This window comes from Molossus molossus, unplaced genomic scaffold (genome assembly GCF_014108415.1).
Source record: "Molossus molossus isolate mMolMol1 unplaced genomic scaffold, mMolMol1.p scaffold_m16_p_9, whole genome shotgun sequence".
Taxonomy (NCBI): Eukaryota; Metazoa; Chordata; class Mammalia; order Chiroptera; family Molossidae; genus Molossus; species Molossus molossus.
In genome coordinates this window covers 108691263-108714333 of record NW_023425403.1, presented here as the reverse complement: position 1 = coordinate 108714333, position 23071 = coordinate 108691263, and the positions used below count along the sequence as shown (strand labels likewise).

Here is a 23071-nt window from a genome sequence, read left to right as displayed (position 1 = left end):
TCCAGAAGTTCAAGAAGACTGAAATATCAAGCATCCTCTTGGATCACAATGGAATGAAACTTGAAATCACACATAAAAAAAACTCAAAAACATTCAGAGTCATGGAGACTAAATAGGATATTATAAAAAAAATGAAAGGATGACCAATGAGATCAAGTAAGAACAAAAACTTCCTGGAAACAAAATAAACATACAACAATACAAAATCTATGGAGCACAGCAAAAGCCATCCTAACAGGGAAATTCATAGCATTATAGGCCTACCTAAAGAAACATGAAAAATCTTTTTAAAAAAAACTATCTAACTCTACACCTATAAGAAGGATAAAGAAAACAGGAAAAGCCCAGAGTAAGGAGAAGGAAGGAAATAATTAAGACTAGAGCGGAAATAAGTTACATAGAGACTATAAAAACAATGCAAAAAAATATCAATGAAACCATATCAATGAAACCAAGAGCTGGTTCTCTGACAGATAAACAAGATTGATGAATATTTAGCCAGACTCACCAAGAAACAAAGAGAGAAAGGACCCAAATAAAAAAAAACAAAAATGAAATAGGTGAAGTAACAAGTGACATCGCATAAATGCACTGACTGTAAGAAAATACTATGTCAACAAAATGGACAACCTAGGTGAAATGGACAAATTCCTAGAAACATACAATCTTCCAAAACTAAAAAAGAATCAGAAAGCATGAATAGACCGAAAACAACTGCTGATAGTGAAGCAGTAATAAAAAAAACCCAACTCTCAGCAAACTAATGTCCTGGACCAGATCACTTCACAGAGGAGTTTACCAAACATTAGCAACTTACACCTAATCTCCTCCAACTGTTCAAAAAAATTAAAGAGGAAGGAAGACTTCGATGCTCTTTTTACAAGGCCAGCATTATCCTAATTCCAAAACCAGATGGAAATACTAAAAAGAAAGAAAATTATGGAAAACAAAATTATAAAAAACAATATCCCTGATGAACATTGATGTTAAAATCCTCAATACCAGCAATGTATTAAAAAAATCCTACCCCATTACCAAATGTGATTTATTCAGGAATGCAGGCTGGTATCATGTTTGCAACTCAATAGAGGTGATACATCACATAAACAAAATGAAGGATATAAAGCACATGATCATATCAGTAGATGCATAAAAAGCATTCAACAAAATCCAGCACCAAAGTATGATAAAAACTCTCAGCAAAGTGTGAATAGAAGGATCATACCTCAACATAATAAAGGACATATATGACAAACATGTCCTATAATGAGCTCAGGTAATAATACAGCTCACATCATACTTAAGAGGCAAAAACTGTTTCCCTTAAGAACAAGCACAACAGTGGGATATTCGTTTTCACCACTCTTCTTCAAAACAGCACTGGAAGACCTAGTCACAGCGATCAAACAAGAAAAAATATAAAAGACATCCAAATTGGAAAAGAGGAAGATGACTTATGCTATACAAAATAACTGGGAAAAAAAACACCAAAAAACTACTAGATTTAATAAATATGGCAAGGTAGAAGGACACAAAATTAATATTGAGAAATTGATGACATCTTAATACACCAATAATGAACTCTCAGAAGAGAGACTTAAAAAAAATCCCATTTACCACTGTAGCCAAAACAAAAAATAAGATACCTAGGATTAAACTTAATCAAGGAGGCAAAAGACCAGTACATGGAAAACTACAGGACACTGAAAAAAGAAATGACAGACAGATGCAAACAAGTGTCGCATGCACTGTTCATGGACTGGAAGAGTTAACATTATCAGAATGTCCATACTAGCCAAAGTAATGTATAGATTCGATGCAATTCCTATTAAAATATCAATGGCCTATTTCACAGGTCTAGAAAAAAATATTCCAAAAATGTATATGGAACCCAACAATAGCCTCAGGAATTTTGGAAAAGAACAAAGCTGGCGTGATCACAATACCAGATCCCAAATTTTAGTACAAAGCCACGGTAATCAAAACAGCCTGGCACTGGCACAAGAACAGGCGTATAGATCAATGGAGAAGAACAGAGACCGAGAAATTGACCTATGGCATTATGGTCAATTAATATTTTACAAAGAAGGCAAGAGCATACAATGGAGTAAAGAGGGTCTCTCCAATAAATGGTGTTGGGAAAATCGGACAGGTACATGCAAAAAAATGAAACTGCTCCACCAACTTACTCCACTCACAAGAACAAACTCAAAATGGTAAAGGATTTAAATGAAAATCACAAAATCATAAAAATCCTAGAAAATAACATAGGCAGGAAATCTCAGCCATTTCAGGCAGCAGAATTTTCACAAATACATCTTCTGGGGCAAGAGAAACAAAGGAAAAAGCAAACAAATGGGGCTCCTTCAAACCAGAAAGCTTCTGCACAGAAAAAGGATCCATCCTCCAATTGCAAAGGGAACCCTCTCTCTGGGAGATCATATTTGCCAAAGATACACGTGATAAAGAGTTAATTTCCAAATATACAGAGTACTCATACAACTCAACAAAATGAAGACAAACAATCCAATTAAAAACTGGGCAGAAGACCTGAATAGACACCTCTCCAAACAGGACATACAAATGGCCAAGAGACATATGAAGAAACGCTCAACATCTCTAATCATCAGAGATGCAAATTAGAATGTCAGTGAGGTATCACCTCACACCTGCCAGAATGACTACCGTCTACAAATCATCAAACAAGTGCTGGTGAGGGTGTGGAGAAAAGGGGACTCTAGTGCACTGCTGGTGGGAATGCAGACTGGTGCAGCCACTGTGGAAAACAGTATAGAGTTTCCTCAAGAAAAGCTAAAAATAGAACTGCCATTTGACCCAGTGATCTCACTTCTTGGAATATATCCTAAAAATCCTGAAAAACCATTCAGAAAGCATATATGCACACTTATGTTCATAATAGAGTCATTTACAATACCAAGATCTGGAAGCAGCCCAGGTCCCATCAGTAGATGAGTGGATCCATGTACTAAGCTGCAGTACATGCACACGATGGAGTACTATGTGGCTGTAAAAATGAAAGAATGCCTATCCTTTGCGACAGCATGGATGGAAATGGAGAGTATTATGCTAAGCAAAATAAGCCTGCCACAGAAAGACAAATATCACACAATCTGACTTAAATGTGGAATCTAATGAACCAAATACAATGATGAACAAACTGGGGCAGCGGCATGGATGCAGGGAACAGACTGACAGACCTGAGGGAGGGGTAGGAGGTAGGGAAGAGACAGCCGGAGAACACACATGCACACATGCACGGCCGTGGACATAGACAACAGAGGGGAAAGCCTGGGTGGGGCAAGGGCTGGGTGGAGGGGGGCAAAGAGGGGGCAGAAAATGGGAGACAAATATAATCCTGTTAACAACGGAAAAGAAAGATTATGCACCTATTAAGTGGTATTCAAATGGCATAAAATTTCAGCTATGCAAAATAAATAAGTTCCAGAGATCTGCTATATAACATTGTACCTATAGTTAATAAAACTGTTTGTATAATTTCTTTGAGAGAACAGACCTCAGTAAGATCTTACCACACACACACACACAAAGACATGCAGCTATGAAGTGATAATATTTGAATCCACATCTGTCAGACCACTGTTTTGAACAACTATACTAGTTTGTCTTTATTATTGTTTCTTAACATGGTTCTAAAAAAAAATAAAACGTGGAATTCCAGTCAAGACGGCGGGTAGGTAAACGCGGTATCGCGTCCTCCCACAACCACATCAAAGTTACAACTAAACTACAGAACAACCATCATTCAAAACCGCCTGAAATCAAGCTGAATGTTAGTCCTACAACTACGGAATTAAAAAAAAAGCAGCTACATCCAGACTGGCAGGAGGCCGGAGGGGACGGGCTGGTCCCACACCCACGTGTGGCGGATAAAATCAGGAGGCTCCTGCGGCTGGGAAGGTCCTACCTGAGGACTGAGGGGTCCCCGTCCCACACCAGGTGCCCTGCTCAGGGTCCCAGGGCCAGGAAGAGAATCCCCATCACTTCTGGCTGGAAAACCAGCGGGAACTGAGGCTCAGGGAGGCTGAGGCGGCTGGAGCCCCAGGCAGCTCCTTAAAGGGCCCGCGCACGGACTTATCGGACTCTCTCCCTCTAAGCTTGGAGGGGAGGCAGCTCGAGGGGCGCCAGAGACACACAGGGAAGAACTGAGCTGTTTGGCACTGGAGCGAGGGCTGGAGAGGGGGCTTCCTCGGGGACAAACGTGCTGTCAGAGGCCTTTGTTCCTTTGGTGAGCCCTTCCCTGGGGCGGCAGACAGCCCCCATATCTGGGACTCCAGCAACCTGGCCACACTGGTAGCCCCGCCCTGCTGACTCCCTGAGGCCCCGCCCCACCCCACACAACTTTCAAGCCCACCCAAGCTGTTGCCACTTGCTTAACCATAGGATTGGCCGGTCTTGGATCCTGCTTCAGGTTTTGCCTAAATTCTTTCAAACAAGCAGCATCGGGTCTCAGCGAACCCCATACCTCTCATTAAGTAATACACAGAAACAAACACAGGGAGGCAGCCAAAATGAGGATACAAAGAAACAGGTCCCAAATGAAAGAACAGAACAAAACCCCAATAAAAGAACTAAGCGAAAGGGAGATAAGCAACCTAACAGATACTGAGTTCAAAATACTGCTTATAAGGATGCTCAATAAACTTAGTGAGAACCTCAGTGAACTTAAGGAGGGCCTCAAGAGCATAAAAAAGGACTAGTTAGAAATCATGGATACACAGTTAGAATTAAAGGAGGCATTAACTGAAATAAAGAATAATTTACACAGCTTCAATAATAGAGTATGTAAATCCAAGGAGCAAACCATCGATTTGGAATATAAGGAAGCAAAAAATCCCCAATCATAACAGCAAAAAGGAAAAAGAATCCAAAAAAATGAGGATAGTGTAAGGAGCCTCTGGGACAACTTCAAGCGTGCCAACATTCGCATCTTGGGGGTGCCCGAAGGAGAAGAGAGAGAGAACAAGAAATCGAAAACCTGTTTGAAACAATAATGGCAGAAAACTTTCCTAACTTGGTGAAGGAAACAGACATACAAGTCCAGGAAGCACAGAGAGTCCCAAACAAGATGAACCCCAAGAGGCCCACACGAAGACACATCATCATCAAAATGCAAAAGGTTCAAGACAAAGAGAGAATCTTAAAAGCAGCAAGAGAAAGGCAGCTAGTTACCTACAAGGGAGTTCCCATTAGGCTGTCAGCTGATTTCTCAAAAGAAACTTGGCAGGCCAGAAGGGAGTGGCAAGAAATATTCAGAGTGATGAAAACCAAGAACCTACAACCAAAATTACTCTATCCTGCAAAGCTGTCATTTAGAATCGATGGACATATAAAAACTTTCCCAGACAAGAAAAAGTTAAAGGAGTTCATCACTACCAAACCGTTATTATATGAAATGATGAAGGGTCTTTTTGAAGAAAAAGATAAAATGTATGAACAAACAAAATGGCAATGAATACATATCTATCAACAATGGAATCTACAAACAAAATGAACAGGTAGAACAGAAACATTCTCATAGATACAGAGAACATTTTGTTGGTTGCCAGTTGGGAGGGGAGTTGGGGGAATGGGTGAAAAAGGTGAAGGGATTAAGAAGCACAAATTCATTGCTAGACTGACAAACCTCAAAGGGAAAGGGGTTGGGGGGGGGTGGGAAGAAATAAACCAAAGAACTTATATGCATAACCAATGGACACAGACAATAGTGTGGGAAAAGGTGGGAGGGGGGCGGGAGTGGGGAGGAGGGGGTCAATGGGGAAAAAATGTGGAACATCTGTAATACATTTTACATCCAACAATAAAGATTTGAAAAAATAAAAAAATAAAACGTCTTAATCATGCTAACATAATAGCAGAGGGAAACAAAATATGCTATTATTCCAACAATGGTTATGACACTCAACCCACTGTTCCCTTCAAAAACACCTATTAATGAGCGTGAACACAAATGCTAAGGTTTCCTCACTCTCCTTCTCATGGAAGTTAGAGGGCAGGAGGGCGGGGCTAGGACAGGACGGGAGGGCGGGGCCCTGACGGTGCACGTGCTGCTCTTCCTCCCTCACTGTGCTCGCCTTCAGAACCGCAGCAGGAACCCCGCTCAGGCACCGCTGCAGGAAGTGCAGTCTCCCCGTGGTCCGCAATTGGAGAGGTGCTGCTTCACAGCTCAGGGGCGGACCCCAGGCCCCCACAGCGGGGAGGCCTCCATGCGGACAAGCCCGTCCCGGGCGGGGAGGCCTCCGTGCGGACAAGCCCGTCCCGGGCCAGGAGGGCTGCAGGGCAGCTGCCATCCGCAGGTGTAACCCAGCAGCGTCCCATCCCCACTTCTCAGCTCGCTGCCTGCCACGGCCTGTACTTTCTTTCTTAAGTTAGGCTGCTCCAAATACCTACTGGAATGATTAAATCTGACAGTAGTATGTGACAGACTTCCAGTCAAGATGAAGTAAGTAAACACTGTATTACAGAAACACATCAAAATTACAACCGAATGACAGAACAACCACCCTGAAGACCAGCTGAACAGAACTCCTATGACTAAGGTCATAAAGAAGTCACGACGATATCGGAAGGGTTCGAGGGACAGCTCGGCTACATAGGTCCTTTCTGAGGAGCGAGGGGCCCAACCCCACACCGGGCTGCCAGGCTAGAGCACCAGTGCTGACGAAATCCACAACACCTGGCTGTGAACATCAAAAGGGATGGAGTCCAGGCAAGATGTAGGGCTGCTGTAGGCACAGGTGTCTTTTTAAAGGACCCAAGGACAGACTCACTCATTCACAAGCACTCACCCTAAACTCTAGCAAAGGGAAAGGAACTTGAAAACTAACAGGGAGGAACTAAACTGTGTGGCTTCAGGGAGGGGCTCTCCAGTACAGACGTGCTGGAAGGGAAGTCCACAGCATTACTACCCGAAGAAACAAGAAAAACTTCTAGCAGACTAACCCTACAACTTAAAGAATTAAAGAGAGAGAAAAAAAAGAAAACCTAGAGCAAATACAAGGAAGGAAATAATAAAGATCAGAGTAGAAATAAATGACAGAGACTAAAAAAAAAATACAACAGATTAATGAAACTAAGAGCTGATTCTTTGAAAAGATAAACAAGATCAATCAACCTTAAGTACACTCACCAAGAAACAAAGAGAGAGGATCCAAATAAATAAAATCAGAAATGAGCCCAGCCAGTGCTTTTCAGTAGATTGAGTGCCATTCCATGGACTGGAAGGTCCCAGTTCGATTCCTGGTCAGGGCATATGCCCTCGTTTCAGACTTGATCCCCAGTAGGGGGCGTGCAGGAGACAGCTGATTGATGTTTCTCTCTCACATCAATGTTTCTACCTCTCTCTCCCTTCCTCTCTGTCTAAAAAAAAAAATCAATAAAAATATATTCTAAAAAATAAAAATCAGAAACAAAAGAGGCACAGTAACAACTGACAACAAAGACATACACAGGATTGTAAGAAAATACTATGAACAATTATATGCCAATGAATTGGACAACCTAGGCAAAATGGACAAACTCCTAGAATCATACAGTCTTCTAAAACTCAACTAGGAAGAGTCAGAAAACTTGAACAGACCAATAACAACTAAGGAAATTGAAGCAGCAATCAAGAAACTCCCAGCCACCCTGGCTGGTTTGGCTCAGCGGTTAGAGTGTTGGCCTAAAGTCTGGAGAGACCCGGGTTCGGTTCCCGCTAAGGGCATGTACCTCGGTTGCAGTTTGTCCCGGGCCCTGATTGGGTTGTGTGGGTAGCGACCACTCGATGTGTCCCTTTCACGTCAATGTCTCTCTCTCTCTCTCTCCCCCTCCCATTCTATCTGAACAAAATATCAAAAAAAAAAAAAAGTCCTCAGGTGAGGATAAAAAAAAAAAAGAAACTCCCAGCAAACAAAAGCCTAGATCCAAATGGCTTAACAAGGGAGCTTCATCAAACATTCAAAGAAGAACTAACACCTATTCTCCTCAAACTATTACAAAAAATTCAAGAGGAAGGAGGACTTGCAAGCTCTTCTTATAAGATCAGCATAACCCTAATTCCAAAATCCTATAAAGAGACTACAAAGAAAGAAAATTACAGCCCAATATCTCTGATGAACAGAGATGCCAAAATCCTCAACAAAATATTAGCAAATCAGATCCAGAAATATGTTAAAAAATTATTCACTTCAACCAAGTGGGACTTATCCCAGGGATGAAGGACTGGTATATTATTCACAAATCAGTAAATGTGATATACCACATAAACAAAATGAAAAATAAAAATCATATGATATCAATAGATGCTGAAAAAGCATTTGACAAAATCCAGCACCCATTTCTGATAAAAACTCTCAGCAAAGTGGAAACAGAAGGATCATACCTCATTATAATAAAGGCCTTATATGAAAAACGTACAATCAATATCATATTCAATGGGCAAGAGATAAACCAAAGAATTTATATGCATATATGCATTACCAATGGGCACAGACAACAGTACAGTGAAGGCAGGGTAGGGGGCGAGAGAGGGATGAGGTTATCTATGGGGGAAAAAAGGAGAGACATCTGTAATACTTTCAACAATAAAGATGAATTAAAAGGAAAAAAAAAACAAACCACCAATAACTTTGGCTATTAAATAAATAAGTAAAAATAAACCCCTCCAAAGGAAGGTCCCAGCACATGCTCTCTCCCCCAGGAAGATGCACGCCTTTCCCCTAGCCCCCCTCGTTCCCTACAGGCATGAATCATCACCGAAACTCTCATGGACCCCAGCAGGCTTGCAAACTTGCAACCAGGGCAGCAATGGGGAGGGGCAGTCCATCCCAGGCAAACCCCTGAACCTGTCCCCAAGGCCCCCTTTACCCTGATTTCTCAGTGAGCCAAAGAAGCCCAGCCTAGGCTCATTTCCCAGCCCTTTCTTGTTTCAATACTCCCAGCTTTAATAAACATCCTCTAAAAGAAAAGAAAAAGAAAAGAAAAAGAAACACCAAAAGGGTGGACTTGGCTGGCACAAGAACACTTGTAAAGTGAATCCTGCCCTGTGGGTATCAGCCCCACAAATGAAAGTGCATTGGCTGGAAACTCCAAGTCACTGTAAGGGTAAGTCCCACCCAGGGACATGCCAATAACAAATCAAGGCTCAACTACAGCAGACGGGCACACACAAAACCCACACAAGAGACATCTTTGGACATCTGGCTCAAGTGACCAGGGAGGCTCTGCCACTGGGTCACAATAAGGGCACTATGCCAAGACTAGGAGACATAGAGAACTTTCATAATACATAGGAACAAACACAGGGAGGAAGCCAAAGTGAGGAGACAAAGAACTATGCCCCCCCCCCAAAAAACAGGACACAACTCAAGAAACTTTATTGAGAAAAAAAAACAATAATCCAGGCAAACAATCTATTAGCTACAGAGTTCAAAACACTGGTTATAGGCATGCTCAATGACCTTAGGGGAAGAAAAGATGAACTCAGTGAGAACTTAGACAAACAGAGAGAAACCATATAAAAGAACCGGTCAGAAATAAATGATACAATAACTGAAATTAAGATTACATTAGAGGGAAACAACAGCAGATTAGATGGAGAGAATCAATCGAGTTCTACAAGACAAGATAGTGGAAAACACCCAACTGAAACCCAACAAAGAAAAAAAGAATTAAAAAATATATAGACAGTTTAAGGGACCACTGGGACAGTAACAAGAGTATCAACATTTGCATTATAAGGGTGCCAGAGTAAAAGAGAGTGAGCAAGGCGTTGAAAATTTATTTGAAGAAATAATGACTGAAAAATTCCCTAACCTGATATAGGAAATAGACATTCCTGTCCACAAAGGCAGAAGGTACCAACCAAATAAGAAAAACCCAAAGAGGCCCACACAAAGACACATCCTAAATAAAATGCAAAGATTAATAACAAAGAGAGAATCTTAAAAGCAACAAGAGAAAAGCTTTTAGTTATATACAAAGGAGCTCCCATAGACTGTCGGCTAATTTCTCAAGAGCAACTTTGCAGGCCAGAAAAGACTGACACGAAATATTCGGAGTGGAAAGCAAGCACCTGCAACCCAGATTATGCTACCCAGCAGGCTATTATTTAGAATCGAAGAAGAGACATAGAGCTACCGAGACAAGAAAAGTAAAGAAATTCATCAACACTACACCGGTATTACAAGAAACGTTAAAGGGACTTCTTTAAAATACATATATATTGCCAAGAAAAAATTTTCACTGACAATGGCAAACACATAATAAAAGCAGTGAATCAATGAACAATTAAGATAGTACAAATGTCAAAAGGCAAAAGTAAAAAGACCACATATAATTATAACTCTAATTTAAGAACACACACACACACAAAGTAAAACATAATGACAAAACATAAACATGCAGGGAGTAAAAATGGAGTGATTTTAGAATAAGTTCAAATTTAACCAACCGTGAACCAAAAATGGGTTGTTATAAACATATCTTGATATATATGCAGTGCATGGTAAATATAAACCAAAAGTCTTCAAGAGCTTCAAGTACAAAAAACAAAGAGAAAGGAATCTAATCACAACACTACAGAAAGTCATCAACATACAAGAGATGAGAACAAAAGACTAAGAAACAAAGAACTACAGTCAGAAAAACAATAAAAACAATAAAATGGCAATAACTATATTCCTATTAATAACTACTTTAAAGGTAAAATAGATTAAATGGTCCAATTTTCATAAGACACAGAGTGGTCTAATGGATAAGACTCACACAATGCTGCCTCCCAGAGATCCACTTCAGATCAAAAGACACATGGCCTAAAACTAAAGTAATGGGAAAAAAAAAAAGTATGCAAATAGAAACAAACGAAAAGCTGATGCAGCAATACTAATATTAGACAATAAAATCTTTACTACAGAGGCTATAACAATAGATAAAGAAGGACATTTCATAATGATAAAGGAATCAATCCAACAAGAAAATATAGCCCTCGTAAACATTAACATACCCAACCTGGCGGATAATGACAGACACATAGGGAGAGAGCAACAGTATCATAGACATAATAGGGGACTTGAACTCCCCATTGACATCACTGGGTAGATAATCCAGGCGGAATATCAAGGAAACACAAGCCTTAAAAGACACAGATTAGATGTTTTTAATTAAAATTTTATAACATTTCACCCCAAAGCAGCAGAATATACATCTTTTTCAAGTGCACATGGAATATTTTCCAGGATAGACCATGTTAGGCCACAAAACATGTCACAATAAATTTTAAGAAAATTGAAATCATACCAAGCATCTTCTCCAACCAAAACGGTATGAAATTAGAAATCAATTATAAAAAGAAAACTGAAAACACAAAGACATGGAGGCTAATTAACATGCTACTAAACATGAATGGATTAAAAATAAAATCAAGGTAGAAATCAAAAGATGGCTTGAGACAAAATATAAAAACACAATGATCCAAAATCTATAGGACACAGCAAAAACCGTTTCAAGAGAGGAGATTCATGACTATATAGGCCTACCCTAAGAAACCAGAAAAATCACTAAGAGACAATCTAACCTCACACCTAAAGAAACTAGAAAAAGAACAACAAAACCTAAGTGAGTACAAAGAAATAATAAAGATCAGAGCGGAAATAAAGTCTAAAAACAACACAAAAGATCAGTGAGACCAGGAGCTGATTTCCTTAAAAGATAAAATTAATCAGGAAAAAAACACAAATAAATAAAATAAAAAATGAAAGAGAAGTGACAACTGACACCACAGAAAAACAAAGGATCTAGAATTAGATGATGATGGATATGCCATTTTGTGAATATACCAAAATCCCTGAATTGCACACTTAAAAGAGAGACTTTAATCTCAACAAATCTGTTATTTAAAAAATAATCTACTGTGCTTGCCCTCCTTAGAGACAGTATGCAAAACAATAAACATAAAGGATTATAAGAAGGTATTATGAAAAATTATATGCCAATAAATTGGAAAACCTGGACAAAAAGGATAAATTCCTAGAAACATATATCTTCCAAGACTAAATCAATAATAAACAGAAAATCAGAACTGAAAAACTATTAATAAAATTAAAATAATCAAAAAATTCCCAACATACAAACTCCTAGACCAGATGGCTTCACAGGAGAATTTTTCCAAACATTCAAAGAACAATTAACACCTATCTTTCACAAGTTAATCCAAAACACTGAAGAAGAAAGAAGGCTCCCAAGCTCATTTTACAAGGGCAGCATTAACCTGAGACCAAAGCCAGACAAAGATATTGCAAAAAAAGAAAAACAGAAAAATTATAGGCCAATATCTGATAAACAATAAAGCAAAAATCTTTAAAATATCAGCAAACCAAATTCAGCAATACATTAAAAATATTAGATACCATGATCAAGTGGAATTTATTCCTGGTATGCAAGGTTGGTTGATTATCCACCAATCAACTAATATGATATACCATATAAACAAAATGAAGGATAAAAATCATGACAGTATCAGTATATGAAGAAAACACATTCCACAAAAACCAGCATCAATTTATGATAAAACCTCGCAGCAAAATGGGAACAGAAGGAATATACCTCAACATAATAAAAACAATATATGAGAAACCCACAGCTAACATCATTCTCAATGGCAAAACTAAAAACATTTTCCTTACGATCAAGAACAAGACAAGGATGTCCACTTTCACCACTTTTATTCAACATAGTAATGGAAGTTCTAGACACAGCAATCAGACAAGGAAAATAAATAAAAGGTATCCAAATTAGAAAAAAGAGTAAAATTATCATTATTTGCAGATGACTCAATACTATACAGAAAGAAACAAGAAAGATTCCACCAAAAAACTATTAAACTAATGAACACATTCAATAAATTAGGAGTCAAAATTAATATTCAGAAATTGGTTGCACTTTTATATACCAATAACAAACTACCAGAGAAATAAGAAAACAATCTTATTTATAATGCATCAAACAGAATAAAATAGTATGAATAAATTTAACAAGAATGTAAAAAGCCTGTACTCAGAAAACCGTAAGTCACTACAGAAAGTTACAGGAGATACAAATAAATGGCAGGATACGGGCAGGAAGAATCGACACTGTTAAAATGTCCATACTACCCAAAGTAGTTCACAGATTCAAAGTAATTCCTATCAAAATACCAATGACATTTTTCACAGAATTAGAACATGTAATCCTGAAATGTATGTAAAATAATAAAAAGATTCAGAATGGTGAAAGCAATCTTCAGAAAGAAGAATAAGGTTGGAGGTATCACGCAACCTAATATCAAACTGTGCTACAAGGCTACAGTAATTAAAACAGCATGGTACTGGTATAAAAACAAAAACATAGATCAATGAACCAGAGTAAGATCAGAAGAGGCAAGAGTATTCATGGGGTCAAGACAGGCGCTTCATTAAATGGTGTTGGGCAAAGTGGGCAGATACATGCAAAAGAATAAACTAGATCACATTCTTATACCATGTACGAGAATAAACTCAAAATAAAGACTTAAGTGTAACACCCAAAACCATAAAATCTCTAGAAAAAAACATAGGCAGTAAATTCATTGACATTGCTCTTAGACAGATTTTAGATATGTCTGCTTGGACAAGGCAAAAGAAACAAAACAAAACAAAACAAAACAAAAACAACAACAAAATGAGACTACATCAAACTTAAACATTTTTACAAAGGAAACCATCAACAAAATTAAAAGACAACCTACTGAATGGGAGAATATATTCACCAATGATACATCCAGTAAGTCATTAATATCCAAATTATATAAGAAATTTACACAACTTAGCACTAAAAAAAAAAGGTTAAAAAATGGTCAAAGATGATATATAATACACAGATGAAGTATTATAGAATTGTACACCTGAAATCTAAATAATTTTATTAAGCAGTCACCCCAATAAATTCAATAAATAAGGAAAAAAAAATGGACAGAGGACCCAAATAAATATTTCTCCAAAAAGCCCATACTCATGGCCAACAGACATATGAGAAAAGATGCTCAGGGTCACTAAACATCAGAGCAATACAAATGAAAACCACAATGAAGTATCACCTCACACCTGTCAAATGGCCATCATCAATAAATCAACAAACAAGTGTGGGCAAGGAGTGGGAAAAGGAAACTGTGCACCGTAGTGGGATGCAGACGGGTGCAGCACTGAGTGACAGTATGGAGATCCCTCTGCACATCCAAACAGACCTACCCTCACCCAGCCACAGCGCTGCTGGGCACTCATCTGGAGAGAGACACAGCCCCACTGGAAGAGATGTGAGCGTCCCTACCATCACTGCAGCACTATGTTCAAGAGCCAAGGGATGAAGAAACCTAAGTGCCCACGGACAGACGAATGGATACAAGAGCTGGTATATCTACACAATGGAATATGACTCAGCCATTAAAAAAAATAATCAAACATTACCATTTCTGACAACATGGATGGTACCCAAACGGTATTATGTTAAGTGAAATATGTCAGTCAGAGAAAGACAAATATCATGATTTTATTTATATGTGGAATCTAAAATCAAGCAGAAACAAACTCATAGTTACTAGGGACAAGCTGAGGGTTGAGGGGCCAGTGAAAACGTGAAGAGATAAGAACTACCAACTGGCAGTCACCAAACAGTGAGGGGCTGTGAGCGTGGCACACGGAATGCAGTCAATATTGCGGTAACTATGCACGCTGTCAGGTGGGTATCAGACCCATCGGAAGGATCACTTCCCAAGTTATATGCGTGTCACCCAGCCGGTGTGGCTTGCTGGACTGAGTGTTGTCCCATGGACTGAGAGGTCCCAGTTCAATTCCCGGCCAGGGCACATGCCCAGATCCCCCGTAGGGGGTGAGCAGGAGGCAGCCAATCAATGTATCTCTCTCACATCGGTATTTCTCTCTCCTTTCCTCTCTAAAAAAAATAAATAAACAAAAAAATATATATTTTAAGTTATATAAATGTCTAACCACTCTACTGTATACTCGAAATTAATATAATATTGAATGTCAACTGTAATTGAAAAAGTAAATAAAAAAATCCCTGTTAATTTAAAACATTATAGTAGTATCTGACATATTTTTCTCAAAAAGGGTTTTTACCACATCTGTGTATTTATATCCAAAAAGAAATGGGATTTCCACATCACATGCTGCGAAGTGAAGGTGTGCATAGCTCACGCAGCAGCCAGAGCACACTAGAACTGGAATGTGGTACGAAGGTGCGCGGTCAGTCTGCGCCCAGCACGCGTGTGCATCTCATGTGCGTGTGTGAAGGGTGCAGCCAGAGCACACTAGAACTGGAATGCGGTACAAAGGTGCGCGGTCAGTCTGCGCCCAGCACGCGTGTGCATCTCATGTGCGTGTGTGAAAGGTGCACACTAGAACTGGAATGCGGTACGAAGGTGCGCAGTCAGTCTGCGCCCAGCACGCGTGTGCATATCATGTGCGTGTGTGAAAGGTGCAGCCAGAGCACACTAGAACTGGAATGCGGTACGAAGGTGCGCGGTCAGTCTGCGCCCAGCACGCGTGTGCATCTCATGTGCGTGTGTGAAAGGTGCAGCCAGAGCACACTAGAACTGGAATGCGGTACGAAGGTGCGCGGTCAGTCTGCGCCCAGCCCGCGTGTGCCTATCATGTGCGTGTGTGAAAGGTGCAGCCAGAGCACACTAGAACTGGAATGCGGTACGAAGGTGCGCGGTCAGTCTGCGCCCAGCACGCGTGTGCATATCATGTGCGTGTGTGAAAGGTGCAGCCAGAGCACACTAGAACTGGAATGCGGTACGAAGGTGCGCGGTCAGTCTGCGCCCAGCCCGCGTGTGCATTTCATGTGCGTGTGTGAAAGGTGCAGCCAGAGCACACTAGAACTGGAATGCGGTACGAAGGTGCGCAGTCAGTCTGCGCCCAGCACGCGTGTGCATCTCATGTGCGTGTGTGAAAGGTGCACACTAGAACTGGAATGCGGTACGAAGGTGCGCAGTCAGTCTGCGCCCAGCACGCGTGTGCATTTCATGTGCGTGTGTGAAAGGTGCACACTAGAACTGGAATGCGGTACAAAGGTGCGCGGTCAGTCTGCGCCCAGCACGCGTGTGCATCTCATGTGCGTGTGTGAAAGGTGCACACTAGAACTGGAATGCGGTACGAAGGTGCGCAGTCAGTCTGCGCCCAGCACGCGTGTGCATCTCATGTGCGTGTGTGAAAGGTGCACACTAGAACTGGAATGTGGTACGAAGGTGCGCGGTCAGTCTGCGCCCAGCCCACGTGTGCATCTCATGTGCGTGTGTGAAAGGTGCAGCCAGAGCACACTAGAACTGGAATGCGGTACGAAGGTGCGCGGTCAGTCTGCGCCCAGCACGCGTGTGCATCTCATGTGCGTGTGTGAAAGGTGCAGCCAGAGCACACTAGAACTGGAATGCGGTATGAAGGTGCGCGGTCAGTCTGCGCCCAGCCCACGTGTGCATCTCATGTGCGTGTGTGAAAGGTGCAGCCAGAGCACACTAGAACTGGAATGCGGTACGAAGGTGCGCGGTCAGTCTGCGCCCAGCACGCGTGTGCATCTCATGTGCATGTGTGAAAGGTGCAGCCAGAGCACACTAGAACTGGAATGCGGTACGAAGGTGCGCGGTCAGTCTGCGCCCAGCACGCGTGTGCATCTCATGTGCATGTGTGAAAGGTGCAGCCAGAGCACACTAGAACTGGAATGCGGTACGAAGGTGCGCGGTCAGTCTGCGCCCAGCCCGTGTGTGCATTTCATGTGCATGTGTGAAAGGTGCCACTGTCAAGTCTCTCGGCAAGTACCGGTCGGCTAAACTCTGTAACCGGGCACTTCCTCCAGAGCATAGAGATTCCACACACATTCAGCTCGAACCGTTATCTCGAGTAACAGCAGCAGCTGAGACAGAGCTCAGCTGTCTGAGTCGGGTGTGGTACTTACTTTGACTCTGTGCATGACCTGACTGAGTGGAAAGGTCTTCATTTTCTACATGAAAATAAACAAATAAAAGTCGATGTCAAGTTTTAGCCAAATTACTCACCACCACAATAATAATCAGCAATTGGGTCAAATAAAAAGGTGTGCATGTCATGTCAGGACAACAATGTGTCTGTGGGGGTGGGGAGGAGGAAGCAAGCAGAAGTCACGGTGGCAGCTGTACGCAAGGTGACAGGACTACAAACCCTGGACCCTAACACCCAGGTGTATCTAAGAGCACTTCCTGGCAGGGACGGCCTCGTGCGCCTCCAGGGTAAGGTGCAGCCTGCACACGCGGAGCCGGCAGACGGTCACTCTGGGCACCAGTCGCTACAACACGGGACAGACTCGGAGCGGGATGCCAGGTGCAGAAGGCAGTGCCATGGGAGGACCCAGCCCCACCGCCACGTGGGCCACCCACGCAGACAGGAGGTGGCCCTGCCCACCGCTTCACTCGGTTATGAAAAAGTCTCGCTGCTAGGGGCTGTCGAGAACTATCCTAGTTTGCTGAGCTGGAGCCTGGGAGACGGACCACCTCACCCCTACTCCGTGGCACCCACCACGGGAAAGGACCTGCCTAACCAAAGCGCAGGCCACAGATGACAAGGTGGAGACGCTGCCCTCATGCTTGGCAATCCCCGCCCGAGAAACCAATAATGTGACGTGCACAAGCCCTGACACCTCAGCCAGAGAGAAACGCATCTTCTTTAAGGACCTCAATACGAACAAACAACTAGAACAGATGGTGTCGATCAATGCAGATGCAACAGAAGAAACAAAATGAACTTTAAAAACTTGAAATACAAATGAACACATACACATATACTACTATAAGACATAAGCAGAGAAGGTGAAAACTTTTAGATATAAAAGTGTGACTCCAAATTAATAAATGCAAAGAATGGTAAAGATTAGAAATAATATTACTAAAAGCTAAATTATTTAGGTAGAGAAAAAAAATACCTTTAAAACTGGCAAAAATACCAAAAAAAGTATCATAAATGAGTAGATAAGTGACTTGGAAGACAAATACAGTGCAAAATAGGAGTACGAGAGAAAAAAAATAACATGAAAAAGCAATAATTAAAGAATAAAAGCAACATTTCCTAAGCTTTAACGACTTGAGTTTTCATATCCAGAGGGCTTACAGAGTCCCAGGACAGATAAATGATAAGATACACATCTAGACATCATGATGAAATATCTGAATCCCAAGATTAAAGACCTTTCTGAATTCTAAAGATAAGAAAACTCTCTGTAAGCTTACAGAAAGAGCCCACGTTCTGATAAAGAAAAGAAAGTAACTGGAGTTGGTGTCTCTCCGATAGCCCTACACAGGTGCCTTTCTGAAGAAACTACTCAGGAAAACGTTCTATTAAAGGAAAATTAGAGCGAACACATCGGGACAGGAAGTCAAAGGGCAGAAGGAAGAGGGAGCAGCCAGAGTTCAGGCAGAAGCAAACCGGTAACATTCCGAGAGAACGCGAATGGGTCAGGAAGGACGGGAGTGTGGGGTCGAGCGATGGAGGGGCAACAGCGTTTAGTTTCCGTACGACGACCATGAAGAATCTGAGGTGATCAATAGCCATAAAAGGTCACCTTTTTAAGATGAACAAGTGTGATAAAAAATAATAATGAATAAAATAAAATGGAAGGACTAAGAATAAATATGTAACTTTTTACAACTGTTGGAAATTCCTATTAAGTCTCCCCTTCACTGGTTTAATAATCAGAATCTATCTATATGTAATTTATAAACCAAGTAACCTACCAAATAAACAAATCCCTAAAACAATTAAAAATAAAGATACAGGCAAAATACTGTCATAAAATAAAATAAAAACAAAAAGGAGTTAGGATAATATTAATAGCCAATAAGGCCAGGGAAAAAGGGAATATTTTATAGTAAGTATAACTCAGCTGATTATTTTTTTATACCTAGGAAACTCAAAACACTTGTTTAAAAAAGGTAATTAGTATTCGGCACCTAGAAATAAAATATTCCATTTAAAATGGCAACAAAAAATACTTCTAGGATCCCCAGAGACAAACCTAAGGCAAAGAAGCCACAACCAGGAAAACCACCGAATCCTGGAGAAGGTGGCCCTGGGGAAGCAGCCCGGCCGACAGGGGACAGTGGCGCACGGAACTGGACGAGAGGCCCATCACACACTGTCCCTTCTCCCAGAATCACGAGGTAACTATATACCCATAAATTCTACTGTTCTCAATTGCATAAAATGATTTTATGATTCAGAGGACAGAATACATTTCTAAACAATAGTTAAAAATTATGAAAATATCATGAGACAAAGTCAGCCTGATCAGACATCAGAACACATTATAAATCTGCTAATCAGTCAATATGGTATTATAACCTAAAATAACCATATTGCAACAGAATGATAAAAATAAAAACAAACTAGAGCCATGTGTGTACATGGAAACCTAAATGTGCGTTTCAGAGCAGCAGGGAAACCAGACTCGTCAGCGGTGACGCCGGCACACAGGGCGCCTGGAGACGCCGGGAGGAACGGGCCCCGCAGGACACGACGCGGAGGAGCAGGGCTCACAGGGCCAGGCGCCCGGGGCCCAGGGCGAGGGCCTGAGCCACGAGGACAGGAGCCCGGCTTCCTCCCTCGGCCTCTCTCTGCCCTGCAAACGTGAAGCTGCAGGGGTCGCAGGTCCCACCACCGCGGGCAGGGAAAGGGGCCGTGTTCTGGGACGTTCTGCACCCCCACCCACCCAGAGTGCTCGGCCGCTAGCAGAGAACAATCTGCCAGCAAAGAGGAAAAGAATGTCTTACACGCTAGTAAGTAATTTTGAGTCTCTGGAAGACAAAAAAATTAGGTCCTCTACCTACCCTAAACATGTATAAAAATAAACGGCAGTGGATTAAAAGCTAAACATTGAAAAGAATCACTATAAAAGTAAATAGAGAATATTGATGATATTCTCACACTGCTGGGATGAGGAGAGTCTTTCTAGGCAGAAAATAAGACTCGGAAGAGTCAGTAAGTAACAGCTGAACAAAATAAAACTTAAATTTTTGTAAAAGACACAAAAGAAAACGTCAGCTAATCAGCCCTATCAGACTGGCGGAGGTGGAACGGCAGCGTCCGAGCTGAGGGTGTGCACCCCTGCACCCCTGCACCCCACACCTCACTGGCAGGCAGAGCCCGGTGGTCTCTGGGGAGAGGTTGGTGATGGGCAGAAGGTGCAGACATCGTCATACCCCATGACCCCAATACGCCGGGGGACAGGCTGGACGGGAGCGTGCTGGGAAGGCAGTTAGTCCCTCTGGGAACCTTTCCCTGACAGAACCAGCTTGCCCCAATGGTGACATGCATTAAGTCAATGACACTTTTTCTGTCAAGTTTCTTCCTCACGAGAAATGCCCGACTTGCAGGCTGCTCGAGGTCACACGTGGGCCAGAGCTCAAGGGCCCGCGTGTACCTCGGATGCTTCGTGGGCTCCTCGGTGCGGCTCCGCCTGCACGACCACCGTTTCAGACCGAGTGTGCCTCGGTGCAGACACTGCATTCACCCTGAACACCCCGGCTGACGCTACTTTACCTGTTCCTGCGGGATTAGGCGTGTACGGAGGTGGAGGGGGTACCCCAGGAGCGATGACGCTGGCTAACGGTACCAGACCTGCATTGTTATAAGCACCTAAAAAAAATGTAATAGAAAAGATAAATAATTTAGTATCCTTTTCAGGCCAGGAGTTCAAACTGTACTGATGCGCCTGTCTAGTTTACTTTTATTATTTTTCTGGTACATGCCCCTAGCGGAGCTGAACCCGGAACTCTGGTCCACAGGCCGACATTCCAACTGCTGAGCCAAACAGGCCAGGGCCACCTAGTTCATTTCTAAAACTGGGACATAATAGAATTCATTTTACGTGAAGGTCTGATCTAGAATCGGGTGAAGAGAGATCAGAAGACACGACTGGAGTCCCCACTCCCAGCACGGCGTGCTGGCCCAGGCTAAGCGCCAGGATGGAGCGGCGGGCAGCAGCGGCCACGTGGCCTCGTGTCCTGTGTGCCAGGCTCAGACACCTGCCCGTTCAAAGCTGAGCGCACCGAGTCTGCCTCTGAACACCGACGTCACCAAGGAACAAGCGATTTACCAAAGTGAAGACTCGGCACAGTGAGTAACGGTTAAGAGAACCTACACTCAGTCCGCGAGATGAACCTCCCACCCAACTCCCGGCCTGTGGCAGCCCAGCCCCGGCAGCTAACCGCCGGCTTACCCGTCACGGCCGTTTCAGTGCCCGGCTCCCGAGGACAGGCACCCACACTCCCCCCCCACAGCGACCAGAGCACAGGCACCCACACTCCACACAGCGACCAGAGCACAGACACCCACACTCCACACAGCGACCAGAGCACAGACACCCACACTCCCCCCACAGCGACCAGAGCACAGACACCCACACTCCCCACAGCGACCAGAGCACAGGCACCCACACTCCACACAGCGACCAGAGCACAGACACCCACACTCCACACAGCGACCAGAGCACAGACACCCACACTCCCCCCCACAGCGACCAGAGCACAGACACCCACACTCCACACAGCGACCAGAGCACAGGCACCCACACTCCCCACAGCGACCAGAGCACGGGCAGACCCGGGAACCACAGAGAAGGCCTTACTTGGAGTGACGGTCGCGTGCGGCCGGCAGGGAGGTATCGGGTACGGCACAGGCTTGTGCGGGTTGTACGTAGACGGCGGCTGGATGAGGGACAAAGCACAGCAGTTAGGAGGGAGCCACCAAGCAGACCACTGCAGAACATCACAGCCGCCTCAGAGCAGCTGGTCCTGGGCCGACTATGCCGGCAAAGCGAACGCACTGGACCAACATGTGGCACAGGTACGGGAGCGTCTGCCTGGAACACTCGGTCCCTATCCCACTCCAGAGATCGTACGGTGTGTCATTTCCATTCCGGCACCAAACCATCCGAGCGAGCGCCCGGACCTCGTCCTGAGCAGCTCTCCGCTCTGCCTGCTTCACTCTAGAGCCCCCTCCTCCCATGGACAGAAACCCACTCGCTTTCGGAATCTCAGCTGCCAAGACCCCTGGAGAGGCCCGAGCGGGGGCGGCATGCATCCTGGCACCCTGCCCCCCTCCCTCCTGCAGCAGCGCGTTCTGGCGGGGAGCAGACTGGCTGCAGGCATGACTTCAGTCTGCTAGTCTCTCTCGCCTTTTGAAATCCACAAGTCTTTTATTCCGTCCTTGAGGGAACCGATCAGGAATGACAAAGACATGAAAAGAGCTGCTCTCTAGTGAACCAGAGGTGTCGGAAGCTGAGCCAAATACTTCACTTTTTTTTTTTTTTAATCCTCACCTGAGGAGGATTTTTGATATTTTGTTCAGATAGAGTGGAAGGGAGGGAGAGAGAGAGAAACATCGATGTGAAAGGGACACATCGAGTGGCTGCCACCGCACGACCCAACCAGGGCCAGGGACAAACTGCAACCGAAGTACGTGCCCTTGGTGGGAACCGAACCCGGGTCTCTCTGGACCGCAGGCCAACGCTCTAACCGCTGAGCCGAACCGGCCAGGGTCCAAATACTTCACTTAAAAAAATTTTTTTGGTGTTAACCCTCACTTGCGCATATTTTTCCATTAGTTTTTAGAGAGTGGAAAGGGGGGGTGGGGAGGGACAGACAGGGATGTGAGAGACACTCATCAAGTGGTCACCTCCCACATGACCCTGACTAGCCCTGGGGATTAGACCTGCAACCCAGGTACATGCCCCTTCACTGGAATCGAACCCACAACCCTTTGGTCTTCAAGCCTACACTCTAATTGCTGAGCCAAACTGGTCAGGACTAATGGGGGTGAGGGGAGAGGAGGAGAGAGAAGGGGGAGAGAGGGGACAGGGGAGAGGAGGGCAAGAGGGAGGGAGGGAGGAGAGGGGGAGGGGGAGGGGAGAGAGAGGACAGAGAGAGGAGAGGGCCAGCACACCACTGGGGGAGTGTGCTGTGCCCTGCACCCTCTGTGCGGAGGGGCCCCAGACAGGAAAG

General features: G+C 43.4%; 1 protein-coding gene across 2 annotated transcripts in view; it reads right to left on the bottom strand.

Moving 5' to 3' along the window:
• Window positions 1–23071, bottom strand: part of PROSER1 (proline and serine rich 1) — a 51114-nt gene that overhangs the window by 6975 nt on the left and 21068 nt on the right. For both annotated transcript variants that reach the window (XM_036250504.1, XM_036250505.1), the window contains 3 exons: window positions 21697–21775; window positions 20610–20705; window positions 16999–17043 (listed from right to left, as the gene is read on the bottom strand). In XM_036250504.1, coding sequence (XP_036106397.1) covers window positions 16999–17043; window positions 20610–20705; window positions 21697–21775 — 220 coding nt within the window. The remainder of the gene's footprint in view (window positions 1–16998; window positions 17044–20609; window positions 20706–21696; window positions 21776–23071) is intronic.